General features: G+C 53.6%; 1 protein-coding gene across 1 annotated transcript in view; it reads left to right on the forward strand.

Annotated features, from left to right (window-relative positions):
* The window catches only part of LOC144950862 (furin-like), a 36,946-nt gene extending 25,149 nt beyond the window's left edge, over positions 1-11,797 (forward strand). Inside the window, exons 14-16 of the mRNA XM_078881008.1 lie at positions 232-356; positions 674-799; positions 4,028-11,797. Coding sequence (XP_078737134.1) covers positions 232-356; positions 674-799; positions 4,028-4,863 — 1,087 coding nt within the window. The 3' untranslated portion in view covers positions 4,864-11,797. The remainder of the gene's footprint in view (positions 1-231; positions 357-673; positions 800-4,027) is intronic.
* The last annotated feature ends 6,393 nt before the right edge of the window (positions 11,798-18,190 follow it).

Genomic DNA, 18,190 nt, shown 5'->3' on the forward strand with positions numbered 1-18,190 from the left:
CAGCAGCAGTGGTGGCAAGCGGGAATCTAACCCGGGCTGGTTTGTAGCGCAGCACGCTCACCGCTGCACCACCGTTCGCCGAGCAACGCGCAGTACAACTTGCGCGGGTGTCGCCGATCTGCGTACAGTGCAACCGCGTACAGTGCGACGGGGAACCCCTGCATGGCGATGTTCGTGCTCGTCGCTCGCGTTAAACACGGCGTCGGCGATGATGCTGACATTGTTCCGCAGGCCTCACGACTTCTCGACGGAGGGCTTCAACGACTGGGCGTTCATGAGCACCCACTCGTGGGGCGAGGACCCAACGGGGGTGTGGACCCTGGAGCTGGAGAATACCGGCAGCGTCCGCAACACCGGTGAGGGACCAGGGCCTCGCTCACACGCCGCCCCGTCCCCCCCTCTCCGCTCCGTCCACCTACTGCTCACGTGACTACTCACCCTCATCCACTACCCCCCCTTCCCTACCTCTCCCTCCCTTCACCTTGCGCGTGGAGACGAGGACAACGGCGATCTGTGTCCAAACGTACGGCAGCTGCCGACCTGCTCGCCAACGTGAACTCCATCCTGGGCCTGGACGATGCTCAGACAACGATGTAATTGTGCAAGCGTCAATGTAGTCTTGCTGCCGGCCGTGGTAACCTCGTGTTGCCCCTCCCTGCCCCCCTACCACCAGGCACGTTGAAGCGGTTCACGCTGGTGCTTTACGGCACCGCTCACCGCAAGCGCAGCCTGCAGGGCGTCCCCACGGTGGCGTCGAGCGTCGCTTGCCGAGCGCGCGACCCTGCGGGGCTCTGTGTGGGTACGTGGACCGCTAGCTCGCTCGCTCACTCACTTGCACGCACTCACGCACACTCGTGGTCCTGCGCACACGCTCCCGTGCGCACACTCGGATGCTCCTATGCACACCATAAACACAAACACTGACGCACGTGTGTACGCACTCACGGACGCATCATTGCCTGCATCCACCCACCCTCGCCGGCTCCTTAACTCGCCGCGCAAATGCTCGCCGGCGCTCGTGAGCGCGGTACCGAGAGCGCTGAGCGTGGTACTTCCGACGCTTGCCACCACCCTCCACCACTCGGGTGAACGCCATCGCTCACCTGGCGAGACACGCCATGCCACGTTTCCCGTCTTACCTCCATCTTCTCTCCCCATGCATTCCCACCCCTGCCCCGTATCTGCCTTCAACTGCCCGCGCATCTCCTTTCTGCCGCTCGCGTATGTTCCCATGTCTTTCTTCGCCTCCCCGTGACTCCCAGTGTGTCCCCCGTGTCTCCTTTGACCTCCACGTGCATCCCCCCCCCTATCTTCCTTCAGCCTCCCCGCGTGTCCCGGTTGTCTCCCTGTGCGTCCCAGAAGTCTTCCCATGCCTCCCCTCGCATCCGCCGTGTCTTCCATTGCATAACGGTGTCTCCCCATGTGCAGCGCAGTGTGTCCCTGCATCCCCCCGTGTCTCCACGTGTCTCCGCGTGTACTCTGGTGCTCGTGCTGCTCGGCCCACGCAGGATCGCGGCTGTGGCGGCAGTGGCAGCGGCGTCGTTGGTGGCGCTGGCGGCAGTGCGGGGCCCCCCAGGCGGCGCGCTCGCAGTCGCCCTAGCCTAGGCAGGAAGCAGGATAGGGCCCGGCAGGGAAGGCAGGAGGAGCGTGCGGTGAGTGACCCCCCCCCCCCCCTCCCCCAGGCAGGCAAGGCACCGCCCTCACGGACCCCCCCACCCCCGCCACTGTGGGCTGGGGGGGGTCCCAAAGACCCCGCTGGGGCGCAGAGCAGCCTCGAGCCAGACCAGGGCAGGGGGGCGTTGATTGTTACGTATCCGGGTTGTTGACGACGGGTGATCGTCGTGGTTGCCCCGAGCACGCGGTGTTGGTGACGGACGTTGAATTTCTTCCCAGAAAACTTTCCTCGGCTAAGAAGAAAGGAATTTTTTTTTCCTAAACTTGACTAAATCGGCCCCCATAATGTCGACCAATCCAAGTTTCAACTTTCAACCACGGGTGTCTTCGCAAAATGCCGACCCCCCCCCAATAAGTAATTAGCCAAGCGGAGATTGGGATGAGTGGGGAATGGGTAAGGGGGTGCACACGCGTGGTCGTCTCATCCTCTCGCTGCTTGGTGCTTCTCTTTTTGCACTCTGGGTCCCAGTCGCGCGATTTTAAAACCCGGCGCACCGCTGCAGAAACCGTCGTGCACCTTAATCCGTCACCCCCCCCCCCCCCTGCTGCCATGTCTGCATTTGAGGTGAGGTGGTTGCGCAACGAGAAAGGGGGAGGCACGGTGAAGGTATCTCGCCCATTCTTCTTTACACCAGAGCCCCCACCTTCTTCCTGGATAGCCCCCCCCCCCCAAACTAACATGTGGTGACGACACTCGTCCCTTACCATGTCGCCGAACCGATCAGTCTAAATTTTTTTGTTTTCACAATCAGTTCGGCGCAACTGCTCCCTTGCAACCGGTCGGTAGGGACGTCTGCGTAAGCCATTTCGGTTGCCTGCTGCCCCACTGAGTTGCGCAACTCGGCCTGCTCCGATGTGGGGACCCAGCTTTGGGCAAGGGGGGGTGACCTTTTCTCTTCTCCTCCGGGTTGGGTGGGGGTAGTGATGGGGTTGTCTTTGTTGTTGCACTGTGTTCACGTTGTGTGCCGAGAGCACGCAGGCCACGCTTCTCTGAAAAATGAAATGTATAAGCAGTGCTGCGTTCAGCGCCTCCACGCTATATAGATAAAACGGAATCTGATGTGTACCCCCATCGGCCTCCTATTGGATTGTCAGGCCAAATACTATCCCGGAGTGCCTTGTCAAGCGAGCAAAAACTCTGGACCGTTGTCGAGCATCCTAGTCGGACGACTCGGTGTGCCTTTCCTGGATGCATAATGATCGTGTTAAATTTTGACTTAACTTTCGTGACTGCAGGAATTCATATTCTGTGGTTCCTTCGGTAAAGTCACATAGAAAAGATAATAACAATAAAAAAATAAAAATAAAGTGAATAAAAAATAAAAATATCACGACGTTTCGATCACAACACAAGCAATCATCATCAGGAGAAAAAAAGGGGGAAAGCTGCTGGCGCAGGCTGTTTTATAAAGGTTTTAGAGATGGGCAGGGCAACAACTTATTTTTATTTTATTGTTATTATTTTTTCTATCTACGTGACTTTACCAGTAGAACCAACTGCCCAAAGTCGGGAAAACTTTGCAGGGAGCTGTGGTTTGTGTGTGCGTGGTTCGGCCCTTCTCACCACCCCTTCCGAAGCACTCTCACCAGTAAACCGAGTCTCCGCGAGGTTTGCGACCACGTCCTGGCTTCTCCCGGTGTCTCTGAACCTTACCTGCGGGGGAGCACTCTCCTGTGTCGGAGCTCGCAGCCTGCGGTTGCTTTTTTTTTAATGTTCGGTTTTTCCCCCCAATCACATCTCCCGAGCACCACGGGATCGTGTGGCTGCCGCTGTGACCTGATCATCGCGTGGCAGCTGCAGCTCCCCGAGTGTTTTTACCCCCCCCACTCACCTACCACGCGCTTGGCTGTGCCAACCACTAGCCTGCTGGTCAACCACCCATTGTCCCTCCCCCCACCCGCTCGCTCGCCCATCCACTCGCCCTCTCGTCTGCACCGCACACGCTCATCCGTACCCGCTCACTGACCCACTCGCCTGCTTACCCACCCATCCACTCGCCCATCCACTCACCAACTCCTCATTACCACTCGCCCATCCACTCACCTACTCATTACCACCCATCCACCCGCCCACCCGTCCACTCCATCGCGTCCGCATCATCGCCACCCCCATCCACTCGCTCACCAACTCATCCCCTCCGCCTCCCACTTGCGGGAGCCCGCCCACCCCGCCAATCCTCCCAGAAGACGCCCGTGCCCAATTTGAGCTGGCGCCGACATCCCGTAGGGAAAACGCCGGGGAAAGTTGCTGGAGCGGTGCTGACGCACGTCGGCTGACAGTGTTGGTGGCGGTGGTGGTGGCGCGCGCCTTGCTGCTGCTGTCGTGCGCCGCGCCGCCGCTGTTGTCTGGCAGAGTGTAGGGCGCCCTTCCTGCTGTTGGGCCACGCCTGCGTGCAGCGCTGTCCCAACGGCACCTTCGCCAGGGAGCCGGAGCAGCAGCCCGGGGGGGCGAGGAGGAGGCGGTGGCTGCGGGAGCGGCAGTGGAGGCCGGAGGATTCGGAGGAGCATCGGGTGACGGAGCAGCAGTGGAAGCGAGACGACTGGCAGCAGCATTTTCCACCCAGCCGCGGTGGACCGTCGTCGTCGTCGTCGTCACCTCCACCACCGCGGTTAGCAGCGGCTGGAGCGCCGCCATCGTCTTCATCGCCGTCGCTGTGCGAGGAGTGCGACGCGTCGTGCGTGTCGTGCTGGGGGACCGGCCCGGCCGCGTGCCTCTCGTGCGCTCCCCACTCGCGCCTCGTCGCGTCGCGCTGCGTCCCGCAGCCGCAGGTCGGCCGTGCGTCCCCTCCGCTCTCCCTCTCGTCGTCCGGCGACGACGGCGGCGCGTCCCCCGAGGCGACGGCGCCGCCGCTGGTGGACTTGCGGCGCACCGCCGCGGTCGCCTGCGTCGCCGCCGTCGCCCTCTTCGCCGTCCTCTTCGCCGTCCTGCAGCTGCGCTCCGGCGAGTGCGGTGCCGGTGCCCGCGCCCTGAGGACCGTGTGGTTCACCTCGGCCGGAGGTGGCGGCGGCGGAGGCGGCGGCGGCGGCGGCGGTTCCTGCTGCTGCGGGGACGTCGGCGAGAGCGGAGGAGGAGGGGGAATGGCCGTGTCGTACGAGGAGCTGAGCGCCAAGGCGCCCGACGAGGGCTTCATGGACGAGGACAGCGACGCGGAGCTGCACAGCGAGACGCGGGCCTTCATCCAGGGCTGACGACGCCGCCGCTGCCGCCTTTCGTCCTGGTTACTGTTCCCGGGGTCGCACTCTCCGTGTGCGTCTCTGTCGTTGTGACTGTGGCCGATCTCGCTCCTGGCGAAGCTGCGTCCTTCGCCGGTGACGTTCCCCGTCTCCGCTTGAGTCGTTGTTTCGCTGCTACTGCTGCTGATGCTGATAAACGCCCGAGGACGCAAAACATCTCGCGTCGCGATGTTTGTCGGCCGTGAAAATGACCACGCGATCCGCCGCTCGATGCGTTCACGTTTTATCTCTTCCCCCCCCTCCCACCCCCTCCCACTTGCGGTATTGTTGCGAGGCTATTTATCTACCCACCCCACACCTGTCCCACCCACGCCCCACCCCGAGGTGGCAACCCGACCTGACGGGGAGCCGTGGAAGATGGCGGCCGTTGTGTTTATTGGCCGTGCGTAAAATACATCTCTAGCGCCGTTTTATAAATCTCGTGGGCAGATTTCAGTTGGCCGTTGTTGTTGCGGTGCAGCTGTTTGTGTGTGTGTGTTTTAGTGTGCTTTGTCTTGTTGGGGTGGTTGTTTGTCTTTGTTTGAGGTTTATTGTGTCGTCTAAGGATTTGTTTGTGACCTCACCAAATTTAGATTTCCGTTGCGTGTGCACGTTTTTGATTCCGCGTTTGCAGTTTTTCGTTTTTAGGCGGAGATTCATTTTTTTAACTCGTCATTTTGTTGTGGTTGTTGCTCGTCAGAATTGGGTGTTTGCGTGCAGCCCGTTTCGTTTAGTCGTTGGGACGAAGCGCGGCCGTGCGACCGTTTTTAGTTTTTGTCGTTGGTAGCTTCCGTCTTGTTCCAGTCACGTGCTCTCTCTCTCTCGCTCTCCCGTGCATTTCTTTGTGTCGTCTGCCGCGTGCCGTTCAGGTCGATGTCTCTAAATAACGTTGTTTCGTCACGTGAGCGGCACGACACGAGATGGCGCGCGCGCGCGAGGGTTGCGCAGCTGTGCACGTTGCATTATTATTTTTCTTTCTTCCTGGTTGTTTTCGTCTTCATGATGCAGCTGTGCTCGGAGTGCAAATTCCTCGTTTGTCCTTAAGACAATTCCGGTCTTTGTGTTTCTGCAGCTATCTTTTAGTTTTCGTTCGTCGTTAATTCGGTTCACGCGGTTTTTTTTTGGAAAGTTTTGGCAGCATCAATGTTTTGTTATTTTTGTGTCCCGTGGCCCATTTTTTGTGCGAACTTCATAGTTGGGCTCCCCAATATTTGGAAAATGTTTTTTCTTTAATGGTTTTTTTTGTGGTGGGTACGTGTGGCCCATCTCCAAGGTCCGTCGACACCACACTACGCCCTCGTTGTGTTTGCCGCTGGCAAATATTGTCACGGGTGCCAAGAAAATTGCAAGTTTTTTTTTTTGGACGGTCTGCACGTGGTTCGCTGGGAAAACCTCTTAAACACCGGGTTTGCAAGTGGCTATATTCGTAATTGTTAACACTGTTTAGCTAATTATCACCGGCTAATGGTTGGCCTCCAGCGTGCTGCACCTGTGGATGTTGAGGTTTATCGTGTGCGTATACGCCGGCATCACTGCGTACGCGCGCATCCACACGCTGCAAGTCTACTCTACCGTGTATGATGGGATGGTATATGCACATGTCTTTATTTTGACTGCTGTTTCGAACCTGTAGAGTGGTGTTTGCCAGTGTGCACTGGTGTGTGTGTGTATGTGCGTGTGCCAGTGTACACTATGTGTGTGTGTCGGGAGCGGTAGTGCAGCGGTTAGCGCCGCTACGAACCCGGTGACCAAAGGTTCGAGTCCCGATCGCGGCCAACACCAGGTGATGGATGATCTGAACCGTTCCTGGGCCTCCCCTATGTCGACTCGGCCTCAAATGAGTACCCGGTGCGGTGTGTAAACCGCCGCCGAGGAGACAAAGGCGGCCGGGCGTGGTGCTGGCCACCCACCCCCTCGTGTGCCGTGCCCCCGCCGCCTTCACAGGTGCTGCTACTCGCTAACAGCACTTGCCCGAATAGTCAGTTGAAGGCTATACGGGGAGGAGATCTTTGTCTCTATTTGTATATATTTGGTCTTGTATATGTTTTGTATACGTGTAACATCATGTTCACGTGCAGATATAAAGTGCATCTATTTTAAATACATGTGCCTATAATGTTGCTGAAATGGTGTGTATTTATACTGTATAGTGTTTTCTGTATGCTACATGTTGTAAATGTACCTATATGTGTGTGTCTGCCCATCTACACTATGCATTAAGTACGTGTGTGCGTGTGTGTGTGTGCACTACTTCTGTAATACACACACAGCCAGTGTGTCGTGTAATATTACCTATATGGTGTGTGCCGTTACATCAGCACTGTGTGAGGAGCGGTGGCACAGCGGGTTAGCGCACTGCGGTGGTGTCTGACCCCCCCCACCCTCCCTGTTTTGCGTGGTGTGTGAAACTAAATATCCAACACTGGAGAGACAGAGGTTGCAGAGCGTAGCGCTGTGATGGGTCGCCTTAATAGGTGCTTGCAAACAACAACACTTTGCCCTGGCAAGCTGTGTACAAGCTTTACGCTTCCGTTGTGTAAATCTGTGTAGTTCCGTTGAAAAAATGTGCGTGTGAAAGTACTGTATACATACATATCCAGCAAAGGACAGCATAGTCTTAAGTGTCTGTATATAAAACGGGTGCGTGTGTGTGTGTGTAAATAGATGTACGAAACATTGCTGCTGCTGTTGCTTAGGGTAAAAGAATGCAAAAAAAATTTTGAAAGTCCTTTTTACAACACATGATCCAAATTCTTGGTTGCTTTACATTCACAGTCCTACGTTTTAATTGCAAGTGTTATCGAACATTTTAAACGTCTCGCCGCTTGTGGTTTTCGCATACACGAATATTTACGCAAACCCTGGTGTGCGTGTACATTATGTACACGTAGCCGATTTTCAGAAACAGGCCGTAGGTGTGCGCGTACACGCACGTGTGCACAGCGTTGCGGGTGCAGCGGTGGTGAAGCGGTTAGCGCCGCTGCGCTGCGAACCCGACGACCCGCGTTCCCAATCCGGCTCACGGCCACCAACACCGGTGACGATTATCTGAACCGGTCCTGGGCCTCCCCTAGGTCGACTCCACCCCCAAATGAGCACCTGGTGCGGTGTGTCAACATCGCCACTGCGGAGACAAAGGCGGTCAGGTGCGATGCTGGCCACCCACTCCCTCGTGTGCCGTGCCGGCCTTCATAGGTGCTCCCAAAGAGCACTTCTGCCTCTGGTCTGTCAAGGCTACACGTGGGGGATCGGTGTCTTTATCTTAGACGCAACATGTTGATACTACAACACCGCATGTACAGGGACTCCCCTACTTATGAACACGTTGGGTTCCAGAGGTCTGTTCGTAAGTCGATTTGTTTACCAGTGTGCACGCCCTACATGTTGTAGGGCGTGCACACTAAATACGGAATGGCTTTAACAGTCGTATAACCTCCTGCAGATGGAGATGCCACTGGTTCTTCACGTTCTGTAGATGTAGATGCCACCGGTTCTTCATGTTCTACAGATGTAGATGCCACTGGTTCTTCACGCTCTGCAGATGCCACTGGTTTTTCATCTTCTGCAGCTGTCGATGCCACTGGTTCTGCAGATGTAGATGCCACTGATTCTTCGCGTTCTGCAGATGTAGATGCCACTGATTCTTCGCGTTCTGCAGCTGTCAATGCCACTGGTTCTTCGCGTTCTGCAGATGTAGATGCCACCGGTTCTTCACGTTCTGCAGATGTAAATGCCACTGGTTCTTCACGCTCTGCAGATGTAGATGCCACTGGTTTTTCATCTTCTGCAGCTGTCGATGCCACTGGCTCTTCACGTTCTGTAGATGTAGATGCCACTGGTTCTTCACGTTCTGCAGATGTAAATGCCACTGGTGCTTCACGTTCTGCAGATGTAGATGTCACCACCACCTCTGGTCCACCCAGCAGTAGTTGCGAATGGAAATTTGCTGCAGTTAGCCGATGGGCAAGGCCGCGTGTAGCAGTGGGGTAAAAACTAAACTAAACTTATATTTTTATTTTACCAGCTAAGGCCCACCCTGAGGTGTGTGTAGCTCGTTTTCAGAAGCCATCTGGCTGTCACAAATGATAGCTGGACGAAGTGGCTTGTCCATCACGCGGGGATTTATACGAGCAGCCAAATACTCTGAAAGCGTGTTTCTAAAATTTGGAAGGAGGAGGGGACCGGAGAACCCGGAGAGAAAGATCCACGCCACCGACGGGGAGACGCGCAAACAAATCTAACGGGGTTGGGATCGAGCCCACGAACTCCTGTAGACCAGGCGAGGTAGTTAACATCTCGCAAAGTGTGTGGGTACGCCCAGCTCTTTCAAATACGGTCCAGCCAGCGTTTGAGTTATCTCGCTAACAGAGCCTCCTCCATCTGCCACCAGTGCGGCGTGCACCTAATTCTAGATGCTGTGTGTTTTGTTTGTACTGTTTCGACACATGCAGACACACACGCTCACCTCCCCAAAGTATCGCTGCTCAAACAAGCAAGAGACACCCCCCCCTCCGTGCCCTCCTCTGCAGTCGGCAGCCCTGCCAGAGCCAGTGGTGGAAATTCCACATCCCTATGACAGTTCCCATTTACCCGGCACGCGCGTATGTGTACACACACGGAGATGATATAATGCGCGTCTGTATTTACGTGTTTTGTCGTGCGGTATGTTTTTCAGTTTTTCTGTTTCATTTATTAGGCATAAACACGTTTTATGTTTAACGTTAATGTAACACTTAAACGCGCACAGTTGTGGTGCTGTGTTAAGGTTCTTTTTTAAAAATGTACTACTGATGGCTCAACGGCATATAATGAAAGCTTACGGTCAATATTCACACAACCTGGGCTAGCCTACAATGCAAACACGTGCGCGTGTGCCCGTGTGTTTATGCGCGTGTGTGTGGGGAGCGGTGGTGTAGCGGTTAGCGCGCTGCAAACCCCGGCGACTCGAGTTCGATTCCCGCTCACGGCCAACACCAGTGACGATTATCTGAACCGGTCCTGGGCCTCCCCTAGGTCGACTCGGCCTCAAATGAGTACCTGGTGCGGTGTGTAGTAAACATCGTCACAGGGAAGACAAAGGCAGCCGGCCGTGCAGCGGCCTTCGTAGATGCTCGCTAACAGCCCTTGCCCCAACATTCTGTTAAGGCAATACGAGGGATCTTTGTCTTTTGTGCGCGTGTGTGGTGGCACTTGCCCCAAGACTCCACGAAGGCTGTACGGGGAACCTCTGCCTTTATGATGCGCTAAGCGTTCACTCACTGCCCCTCGCTGACGCCTGATCCTGACTCGCTTCAATTTGCGAATCTGAACCTCTCCCCTCGGCCGACTCTGCCTTTAAATGAGTCGTCCCTTGGTGCTGTGGTGGTGGTGCTGTGGTGGTGGTGCTGTGGTCACGACAGTAGGTCGGGGGGGGGGGGGGGTCGTGCGTGTGTGCTTGCCTTCCTGGTCTTAATCGGCGCTCTCTGATACCCGCTTGCTTTTCCCACTGCAACAACCGTGCCGAGCTGCTGGTTTCTTGTTTCCCCACTGCACGAGCCGAGACGCGCCAGCGACGCGACCGTCTTTGCGGGTGACGTGGGGGGGGGGGTGGTCTTGGCACGACGTTCACGCGACGTTCCCGCGACGTTCGCCCCCTGATCCTCTCTGCCGTGGGTTCATTCGGACGTCGTCTTGCTGCTGCTCCTCTGGCTCCGTGGGTTATCGCGGCTCCGTTCTTGAGCACTCCTTTTTGGGTTTGGTTTTGTCCTTGCCACGCACCTCGCGATTTAGCACCGGTTGGCCTACGTACGGTGTGAAAGAAGTTCTACATACACACTACTTTGCACCACTGTACAACATTGAGAACGCAATTACGTTAGCACGGCCTTGTGTTTTAGTTTGCCGTCTTTCTCCCCGCACCTCCGATTTCGCGCGGTTGGCTCTATGCGATGCTAAATGAGTTATTCACACAGACGACTACTATACACTATGCTGTAAACTGCACTGCGAAACACGACGCCACGATACTGCATTGAGAGTTAATTTCTTTCCTCGCTGATTTTTGCGTGCTCCGTTTGACCTTCCCGCACACCTCCGATATTTTTTAGCACGGTTGGCCTACGTACGGTGCAAAGGAAGTTAAACATACCTGCGATGGGACACACGTGTGGGGTGGGGGGGTGGTGGCAGCAGCCGTAGCCGTAACAGCCAATTAGTAAGGTTTCTCACGTAAACAAAACATGGAAATTCGTTACTAGTACAGCAATGTTGTGAGTTCACTCTCCAACACACCGCCGGTGGGCTGAACTAGTAATGGATTGACACGTTTTGTTTTATCTGACTGCTTACTAATTGGGCTGTGTCGGGTTTAACGACACATTCAGATTTACGCGATCTAACCCCAAAATCGTCCTTGTGGATAATATCGGTCGTGAAATCGATACATGTTTTTATAAACTCCACCACGTTCACCGTTAACTTCCATGCTGACACCACACTCATTACTGCCCTCTTAATTTGGAATCCTTTTTTTGTATCAAACATGAAAACAATGAAAGCAATCGTAACCAAACAAAAACCTAAAGCTCACCGGCACATGCTGAAATCCTGCACAGGCAATCTGAGCATACACACCGTGTAACAATCCTGAGTGGGGGGGGGTAGGTGGGGTGGTGGTGGGGGTGGTGTAGGGGTCATGGTCACGGAACCGAAAGCCTCTGCGACCTCTCCTCCCACGCTATGCAGCAGCTTCACCGACGAGTGCCCTAAAGAATGTCGTCGTTCTTCACGCAGCCCGCACCGCGCTGCTTGCTTGGATCGTTTCAAAAGTCCTGAACCAGATGTTGATGTTGTTTTTAAAATCCTATGGACAATCTTTGAATCGTGCCGGGTGAAGGGCGGGGTGGTGGGGAGGATTGGGGGGGGGGGTAACTAAAATAGATTTTGGGTTTTGTGTTTTTAATTCCACCGATGCCAAAATCTCGCGTGACGCTTGGGTGAATTGGGGTGGGTGGGGGGGCACTGTGGCTCCGGCCAGTGGGGGGGGGGGGGGCACGCTGGCGACTACGTGGCGCCTGAGAAACACTCGCGATGGCGTGGGGGGGGGGGCGACGTTGATGCTAAATCCGTGGCTCCTCGCTTTTGCCAGCGTGTCCGTCCATCCGTGACGACGACGACGAGAAACAACGCGCCCAGCCGCGGCACTGACCGGCGTCTGAATTTGTTTGCTGAAGATGGGATGGGTGTTTTTTGTCTTTTTCGGACGCTGCCGGCACTTTTAGGAATTTTATAGCTGGAAAGGGGATGGTGCTGTGGCAGTCGGCGATGTGGTGATGATGATGATGATGAGATGTCATTCGTAAATGTTTCACCCCCACCCCCCTGTCCCCAACAAGCCTTGCTCGTTATTACCGGAGTGTAAGCTTCCGAAAGTTCTGTGATAGGTCCTAGTAACTTAATGCGAATGCTTTGGATGAAGGTAAAATTTAAGCTCGTTTTTAAATGCAGGTGGTTCCCACATTTTTAGACGGTGGACTCCAAATCAAAACCACCAAGGCCAGAATGCAGATGGCTCCCTATCCACGCCTGAGTTCGTGAATGCGGCATTATTAGTAAGGCATTTGTTTTCGCAGTTGTGTAATTCGCGTGGTTTTTGTTTAGTCGGCAAAGCGTCTCCACGCCGTGTGTATCGTCACCCTCCCTCCCCCAAACGTGGTGCTGTCGTTACACCGACGCGCATATCCACAATTCTAAACTCCTCTTGCACGGTGTCCATGCCGCAGCCTGCGCGGTACAGAAATGCCCCGCTGGTTTTTCCAAGGTTAGCTTTGCAGATTCCAGACTTTTTTTTTGGTGAGACAAGTAGTGCTGTTTATTAGGCTCCTGCAACATTCTCCAATCCTGCAGCGCGTGCCCGCGAAATCCCGCCTCCGCCTCTGCTACTGCCCCTGCCCTCCCCTCTCCCCGCTTTGCCTTGTGACCAAATCTCATCCATGAGCCGTCCCCCCCCAGACCCCAGACGTTCCACTTCGGCGGGTTGCCAATTTGTCTTCATGGCCGATTTTAACGGAGCGTGACGCCGATACCCACTTATCGCGCAAGTCGCTCGCATTGGCCTTGTAAAGTAGTAAACAAAAAACGACAACACCCTGAAAGTTGTTGCTGATGCTGCTGCCTTCGACGGGTGGAGGAGAGCCCCACGGACGATATATGGACCCTTGAACCCCCATGGACAATTTAGGCCCATAGACTTTTTTGACCCATTGGCTAATATGAACCCATGAGCTATATGGGACCCATGGGCTAATATGGACCCTTGGATAATTTGGACCCATGGGCTAATATGGACCCATGAGCTATATGGACTATTTGGACATTTTGGCATTTGCTCCGCCGTTGCCTGATGGGCAAGAAACGAGGGGGGGGGCGATCGGGACTTGTCGCTCGTCTCGCGTTCGTCAAAGATCCGCCTGCTTGTTGTTGTTCCTCCTCGCACTGACGGTCTCCGTTCTCCCGGGAGAGCGACGTTCGGTTCGTTTTGGATACCCAAAGCACCACCCCCCCCCTCCACCCCACTCGTGGTGCGGTTTGAATGGGAATGTAGCTTTGATTGCTCTAAGTTGATTTTTGAGGTCCAAAAAACTATTGAGTGAACTACAAACATTTAATGCAAGCTATATATTTAAGAAACGTGAAAAGAATATACTTTGTGACCAAGTGGATGGGTAATTTTGTACATATTGGTCTGCGAAACTGCTGTTTGCATATGTTAATCTGTACGAATGAATTATTTTTTGCATTTAAAATGAAGATGTTGACTTTGCGGGAGATTTAGATGATTTGGCCTCGCAGCTTAACGTGAATAAGAAATAAACTTAAACACTTTAGACGATGTTTGTTTGTATTTTTTATTCGCGATTTCTCCCCTTCCTTTCCCCACTTGGCTCGTCAATTGGAAGGTGGTCACAACTCCTCCAGCGCTCGTTGTAGGGTCAACTTCACCCATCGTCATTCCAGCAGGGTTGAACAAAATGAGAATGAGCGCTGCGATGTTTAATACCTCGCCTGGTACACAGGAGATCGTGAGTTCGATCCGAACCTGTTGTATATTTGGCGTTTGCGTGTCCCTCTCCACATGGTCCGATGATCGCGTGGATTTTTCTCCTCCCGGGTCCTCCGGTTTTTCTCTCGCATATTTAGAAACATGCGTTTTAGAATATTTGGCTGACATCAAATTTGCACCTGATGATAAGACGCCTTCCGTTGAGCTATCAGATGTGATAGCAAGGTCGCTTCTGAATAAAAGCGACAGAGCTAAGTGGCCCTTACCTGGTATAAAACACATTCCTGCGGAGGGAGCTGGTAGGAACGTTGGGTTGCTCGGTCAATGGCCAGGGTCAACGGCGGCGTGGTGTATTCCGCAAATATGCCCGACTGTGAGGGCGGGCACAAGCCGGCGTGAGTAGGTTAAACGTTGAGTTTTATAAGGGCACCACGGGGTGACCAGCCCCTCGCCCCTCCCCACCCAGCCCCTCCCCACCCTCCCTGCACGACGGACACAATAATCCCCTGTGGGCTGGTGGAACCAGGAGGTTCTTACCAGTAAAGAATAGTTTAGAGTACGCATTGTTGTGGGATCTGCAATGGGTTCAGCCTCCCTTGAGACACTAAACATGCACAACGTCAAATACACTCCGGCTTTGAAGAACCATCTCCAGACCTCTCTCTGTGTGTGTCTGGCTCGGGGCTTTCGAGCAGCCCTGAGATTTGCTCCAAGCCTCTGAGTTGTCGACTTTGTCTGCAACATCTGGCGCGTTACGAGTGGCATTCATAATAATATCATTATTCTCAACAGGGTTTGGCTTTGTCGTCAAGTGCTGCTCAACTTTGATCAACTGCAGGAGTGCGTCTAAAGATAAAAAAATAAATTAAATAATAGAATACGACGTTTCGATTGCAACACAAGCAATCATCATCAGGTATAATGAAATAGCGACATAAAATCTAACCAGAAAACTATAGACAGACATATTAGCAGACAGATATCATCAAGATACATAGCGGGAGCAACACAGGTAACAGAGAGGGGTGATCGTCTCTGTGTGGTGGCCTTAAATAGACAGAGGGGGGGGCGGAGGCAGAGAGAAGGAAGGGGGGTTAGAGAAAAAATTAGCATATCAATGAGTGGTCAACAGACGTGGTGCTGCACGGCAAGTAAGCCTGAAAATCAGGAGGACACACTAAAATTAAATAACCTAGTAAAATATCGAAATGTAGTGTAATACAACACAGAGGGTCGGTCAACACAATTAACGCATAGCCTGGTTGATTACGTATTTCAAAGATTGCTAAGTTAGAATTTAAGTGTGAACATTCTAAAGAGGACACAGGCAGAGAAAACAAGTCGCCAGAGAGAGAGAAAAAAGATAAGCTTAAAACTTCCCCGTAGAAGTGGTTCAATCTTAATTTTAGAACTTTCGTGACTGCAGGAATTATTATCAACCAGACTATGCGTTAATTGTGTGTTGACCGACCCTCTGTGTTGTATTACATTACATTTCGATATTTTACTAGGTTATTTAATTTTAGTGTGTCCTCCTGATTTTCAGGCTTGCTTGCCGTGCAGCACCACGTCTGTTGACCACTCATTGATATGCTAATTTTTTCTCTAACCCCCCTTCCTTCTCTCTGCCTCCGCCCCCCCCCTCTGTCTATTTAAGGCCACCACACAGAGACGATCACCCCTCTCTGTTACCTGTGTTGCTCCCGCTATGTATCTTGGTGATATCTGTCTGCTAATATGTCTGTCTATAGTTTTCTGGTTAGATTTTATGTCGCTATTTCATTATACCTGATGATGATTGCTTGTGTTGCAATCGAAACGTCGTATTCTATTATTTAATTTAATTTATTATTTTATCTTTAGACGTGACTTAACCGAAAGAACCAAATAATAATTCCTGCAGTCACGAAAGTTCTAAAATTAAGATTGCAGGAGTGCGGTTGGCGATCACGGTTGACGGGAACGACCGCGATTGTGATGAGCGAATTGCCCCCAACAACGAGGCACAACAACCACGCCAACAACAAACTCAACGCGCCGCTGTTCCTAAAGCGATCCGCGTGGATTGCAGTTTCCGTGCAGTGGCAGGAGAGGGCATCGCTGAGCCGCTGAGACCCAGCGGGGATGCTGGGCGTTGACCGGGGGGGTGGGGGGGGTCGTCATCGCGGGGGTGGGGGGCGATGTTGTGGGGGAGCGAGAGTCGGAGTCGTCGACTCGAGCAACACCAGCGACGATTCTCTTGACAACCCCCAACCCCCCCCCCTAGGTCAACTTGGCCTCAAATGAATACCGGGTGCTGTGTAAAGTAAAACAACATTAAAAAAAAATCCGCTAGGGGAGACAAAGGCGGCCGGGCGTGGTGCTGACCACCCACCCACCCGCTCCTTCCGTGTGCCACAGTCCCAGCCTTTACAGGTGCTGCTACTCCCTAACAACCCTTGCCCCAAAAGTATGTCGAGGCTATACGGGGGGGTGAGGGTGTGTGTGTGTCTTTGTCTTTGTTGTGGGGGAGTAAGGGAGTAAGGGAGGGGGGGCTGGAGACAGCTGGCGTTGTTGGCCCAGGGCCTCCAGGGGCCCGAGCACGTGACCGGGGGCCCTCCCCGTGAACGAGGAGGCCGAGAGGGCTGCAGAGTGGTGGTGGTGGTGCTGGTGGTGGTGGTGGTGACCGTGTGGAGCGTCACCTCCTCACTCACCTGTTCATTCACTCTCTTTCCTCACCCACTCACCCACCCATTCATTAACTCTCACTCACCCACTGACCTATTCATTCACTCACCCACTCATCCACTCACCCACTCACCTGAGCATTCACTCACTCGACCCACCCACTCATTAGCTCACCTCCTCACTCACCTGTTCATTCACCCCTCGCCCCACTCACCCAACCAATCACCCACACATTCATTTATTCACTCACTCCCCTACTCACCTGTGCACTCACCCACCCACTCACCACACCGCAGGTCACTCTGTCTCCTTCTGCTCTCTCCCCTCGCTCTGCTCCGCTTTGGAATGCCCGATTTCCCTCCCATCATCTTTTACAACAACCACTTTGGATACACGTTTGTTTTCATCAAATGTCAAAATTGTATCCGTGCTGTTTGTCGCTGACCTCTTTGGCGCTTTGAGTGCCTGCGCTCAGCACCCGGTGCATTGTGTGAACGTCATCAATGGAGATACAAAGGCGACGGGTCCATGGTGGTGGTGTCAGCCACCGTGCGCACCTTAATAGGTGCTCGCTAACAGCACTTTCCCCCTCCCTCAACCCCTGCCCCTATCGTGTCGCTGTGGGGCTATTTGGGGAGACTTTGCGTGCCCGGTCACATCCCGAAAGTGACCTTGAAGTCAACCCCCCCCCCCCCAAAACGTCCAATCTGCCTCGCCCTTCCTTCCTGCAGAACGACGTTGCAATTGTTCTGACCTTGCCTTTGTGGAAGCGTGGGTCTGTGTGTCAGTGTGTCTGTGTGTCCGTGTGTGTATGGGGAGCTCGCTAACAGCACTTGTCCCTAAAGTCTGTAAAGGCTATACGGGGGATCTTTGTCTTTGTATGGGGAGCGGTAGTGTAGCGGTTAGCGCGCTGCGCTACGAACCTGGCGACCCGATTTAAATGTCAGCTCACGGCAAACACCGGTGACGATTATCTGAACCGGTCCTGGGCATCGCCCCTCCCTTAGATCGACTCGGCCTCAAATAAGTACCTGGTGCGGTGTGTAAGCATCAGAGGTGGGACAAAGTCATTGTTATGCAAGTCCAAGTCGAGTCGCAAGTCATCAAATTCATGACTCGAGTCTGACTCGAGTCCAAGTCACATGACTCGAGTCCATACCTCTGGTAAGCATCGCCACGAGGAAGACAAAGGCGGCCGGGCGTGGTGCTGGCCACCCACCCCCTCGTGTGCCGTGCCAGCCTTCATAGGTTCTCTCTAACAGCACTTGCCCCAAAAGCCTGCTAAAGGCTATACGGGAGATCTTTGTCTTTACGAGTACAGTACATGTTAGTGTAAGCACGTGTGTGTGTGCAATTATGCCCAAGCTTTAACCATGACCCGTTTTGGTGAAAAGAGAGTTCTGCTTACATAAGCACACATCACATTTCTCACTGGCAAGCCGAATGAAAGAAACACTTATATGCCTGTAACACATTCGTAAATTAGACTCTGTAGCCTTAAGATAAAAAAAAATGATCGTCAAAGTTCCGGCCAAATGACCTTCTACAGAGCACTTAAATATTACAGTCCGTGTTACTGCACGTAATAATTCCTTT

The sequence above is a fragment of the Lampetra fluviatilis genome, chromosome 59 (genome assembly GCF_964198595.1).
Source record: "Lampetra fluviatilis chromosome 59, kcLamFluv1.1, whole genome shotgun sequence".
Classification (NCBI taxonomy): domain Eukaryota; kingdom Metazoa; phylum Chordata; class Hyperoartia; order Petromyzontiformes; family Petromyzontidae; genus Lampetra; species Lampetra fluviatilis.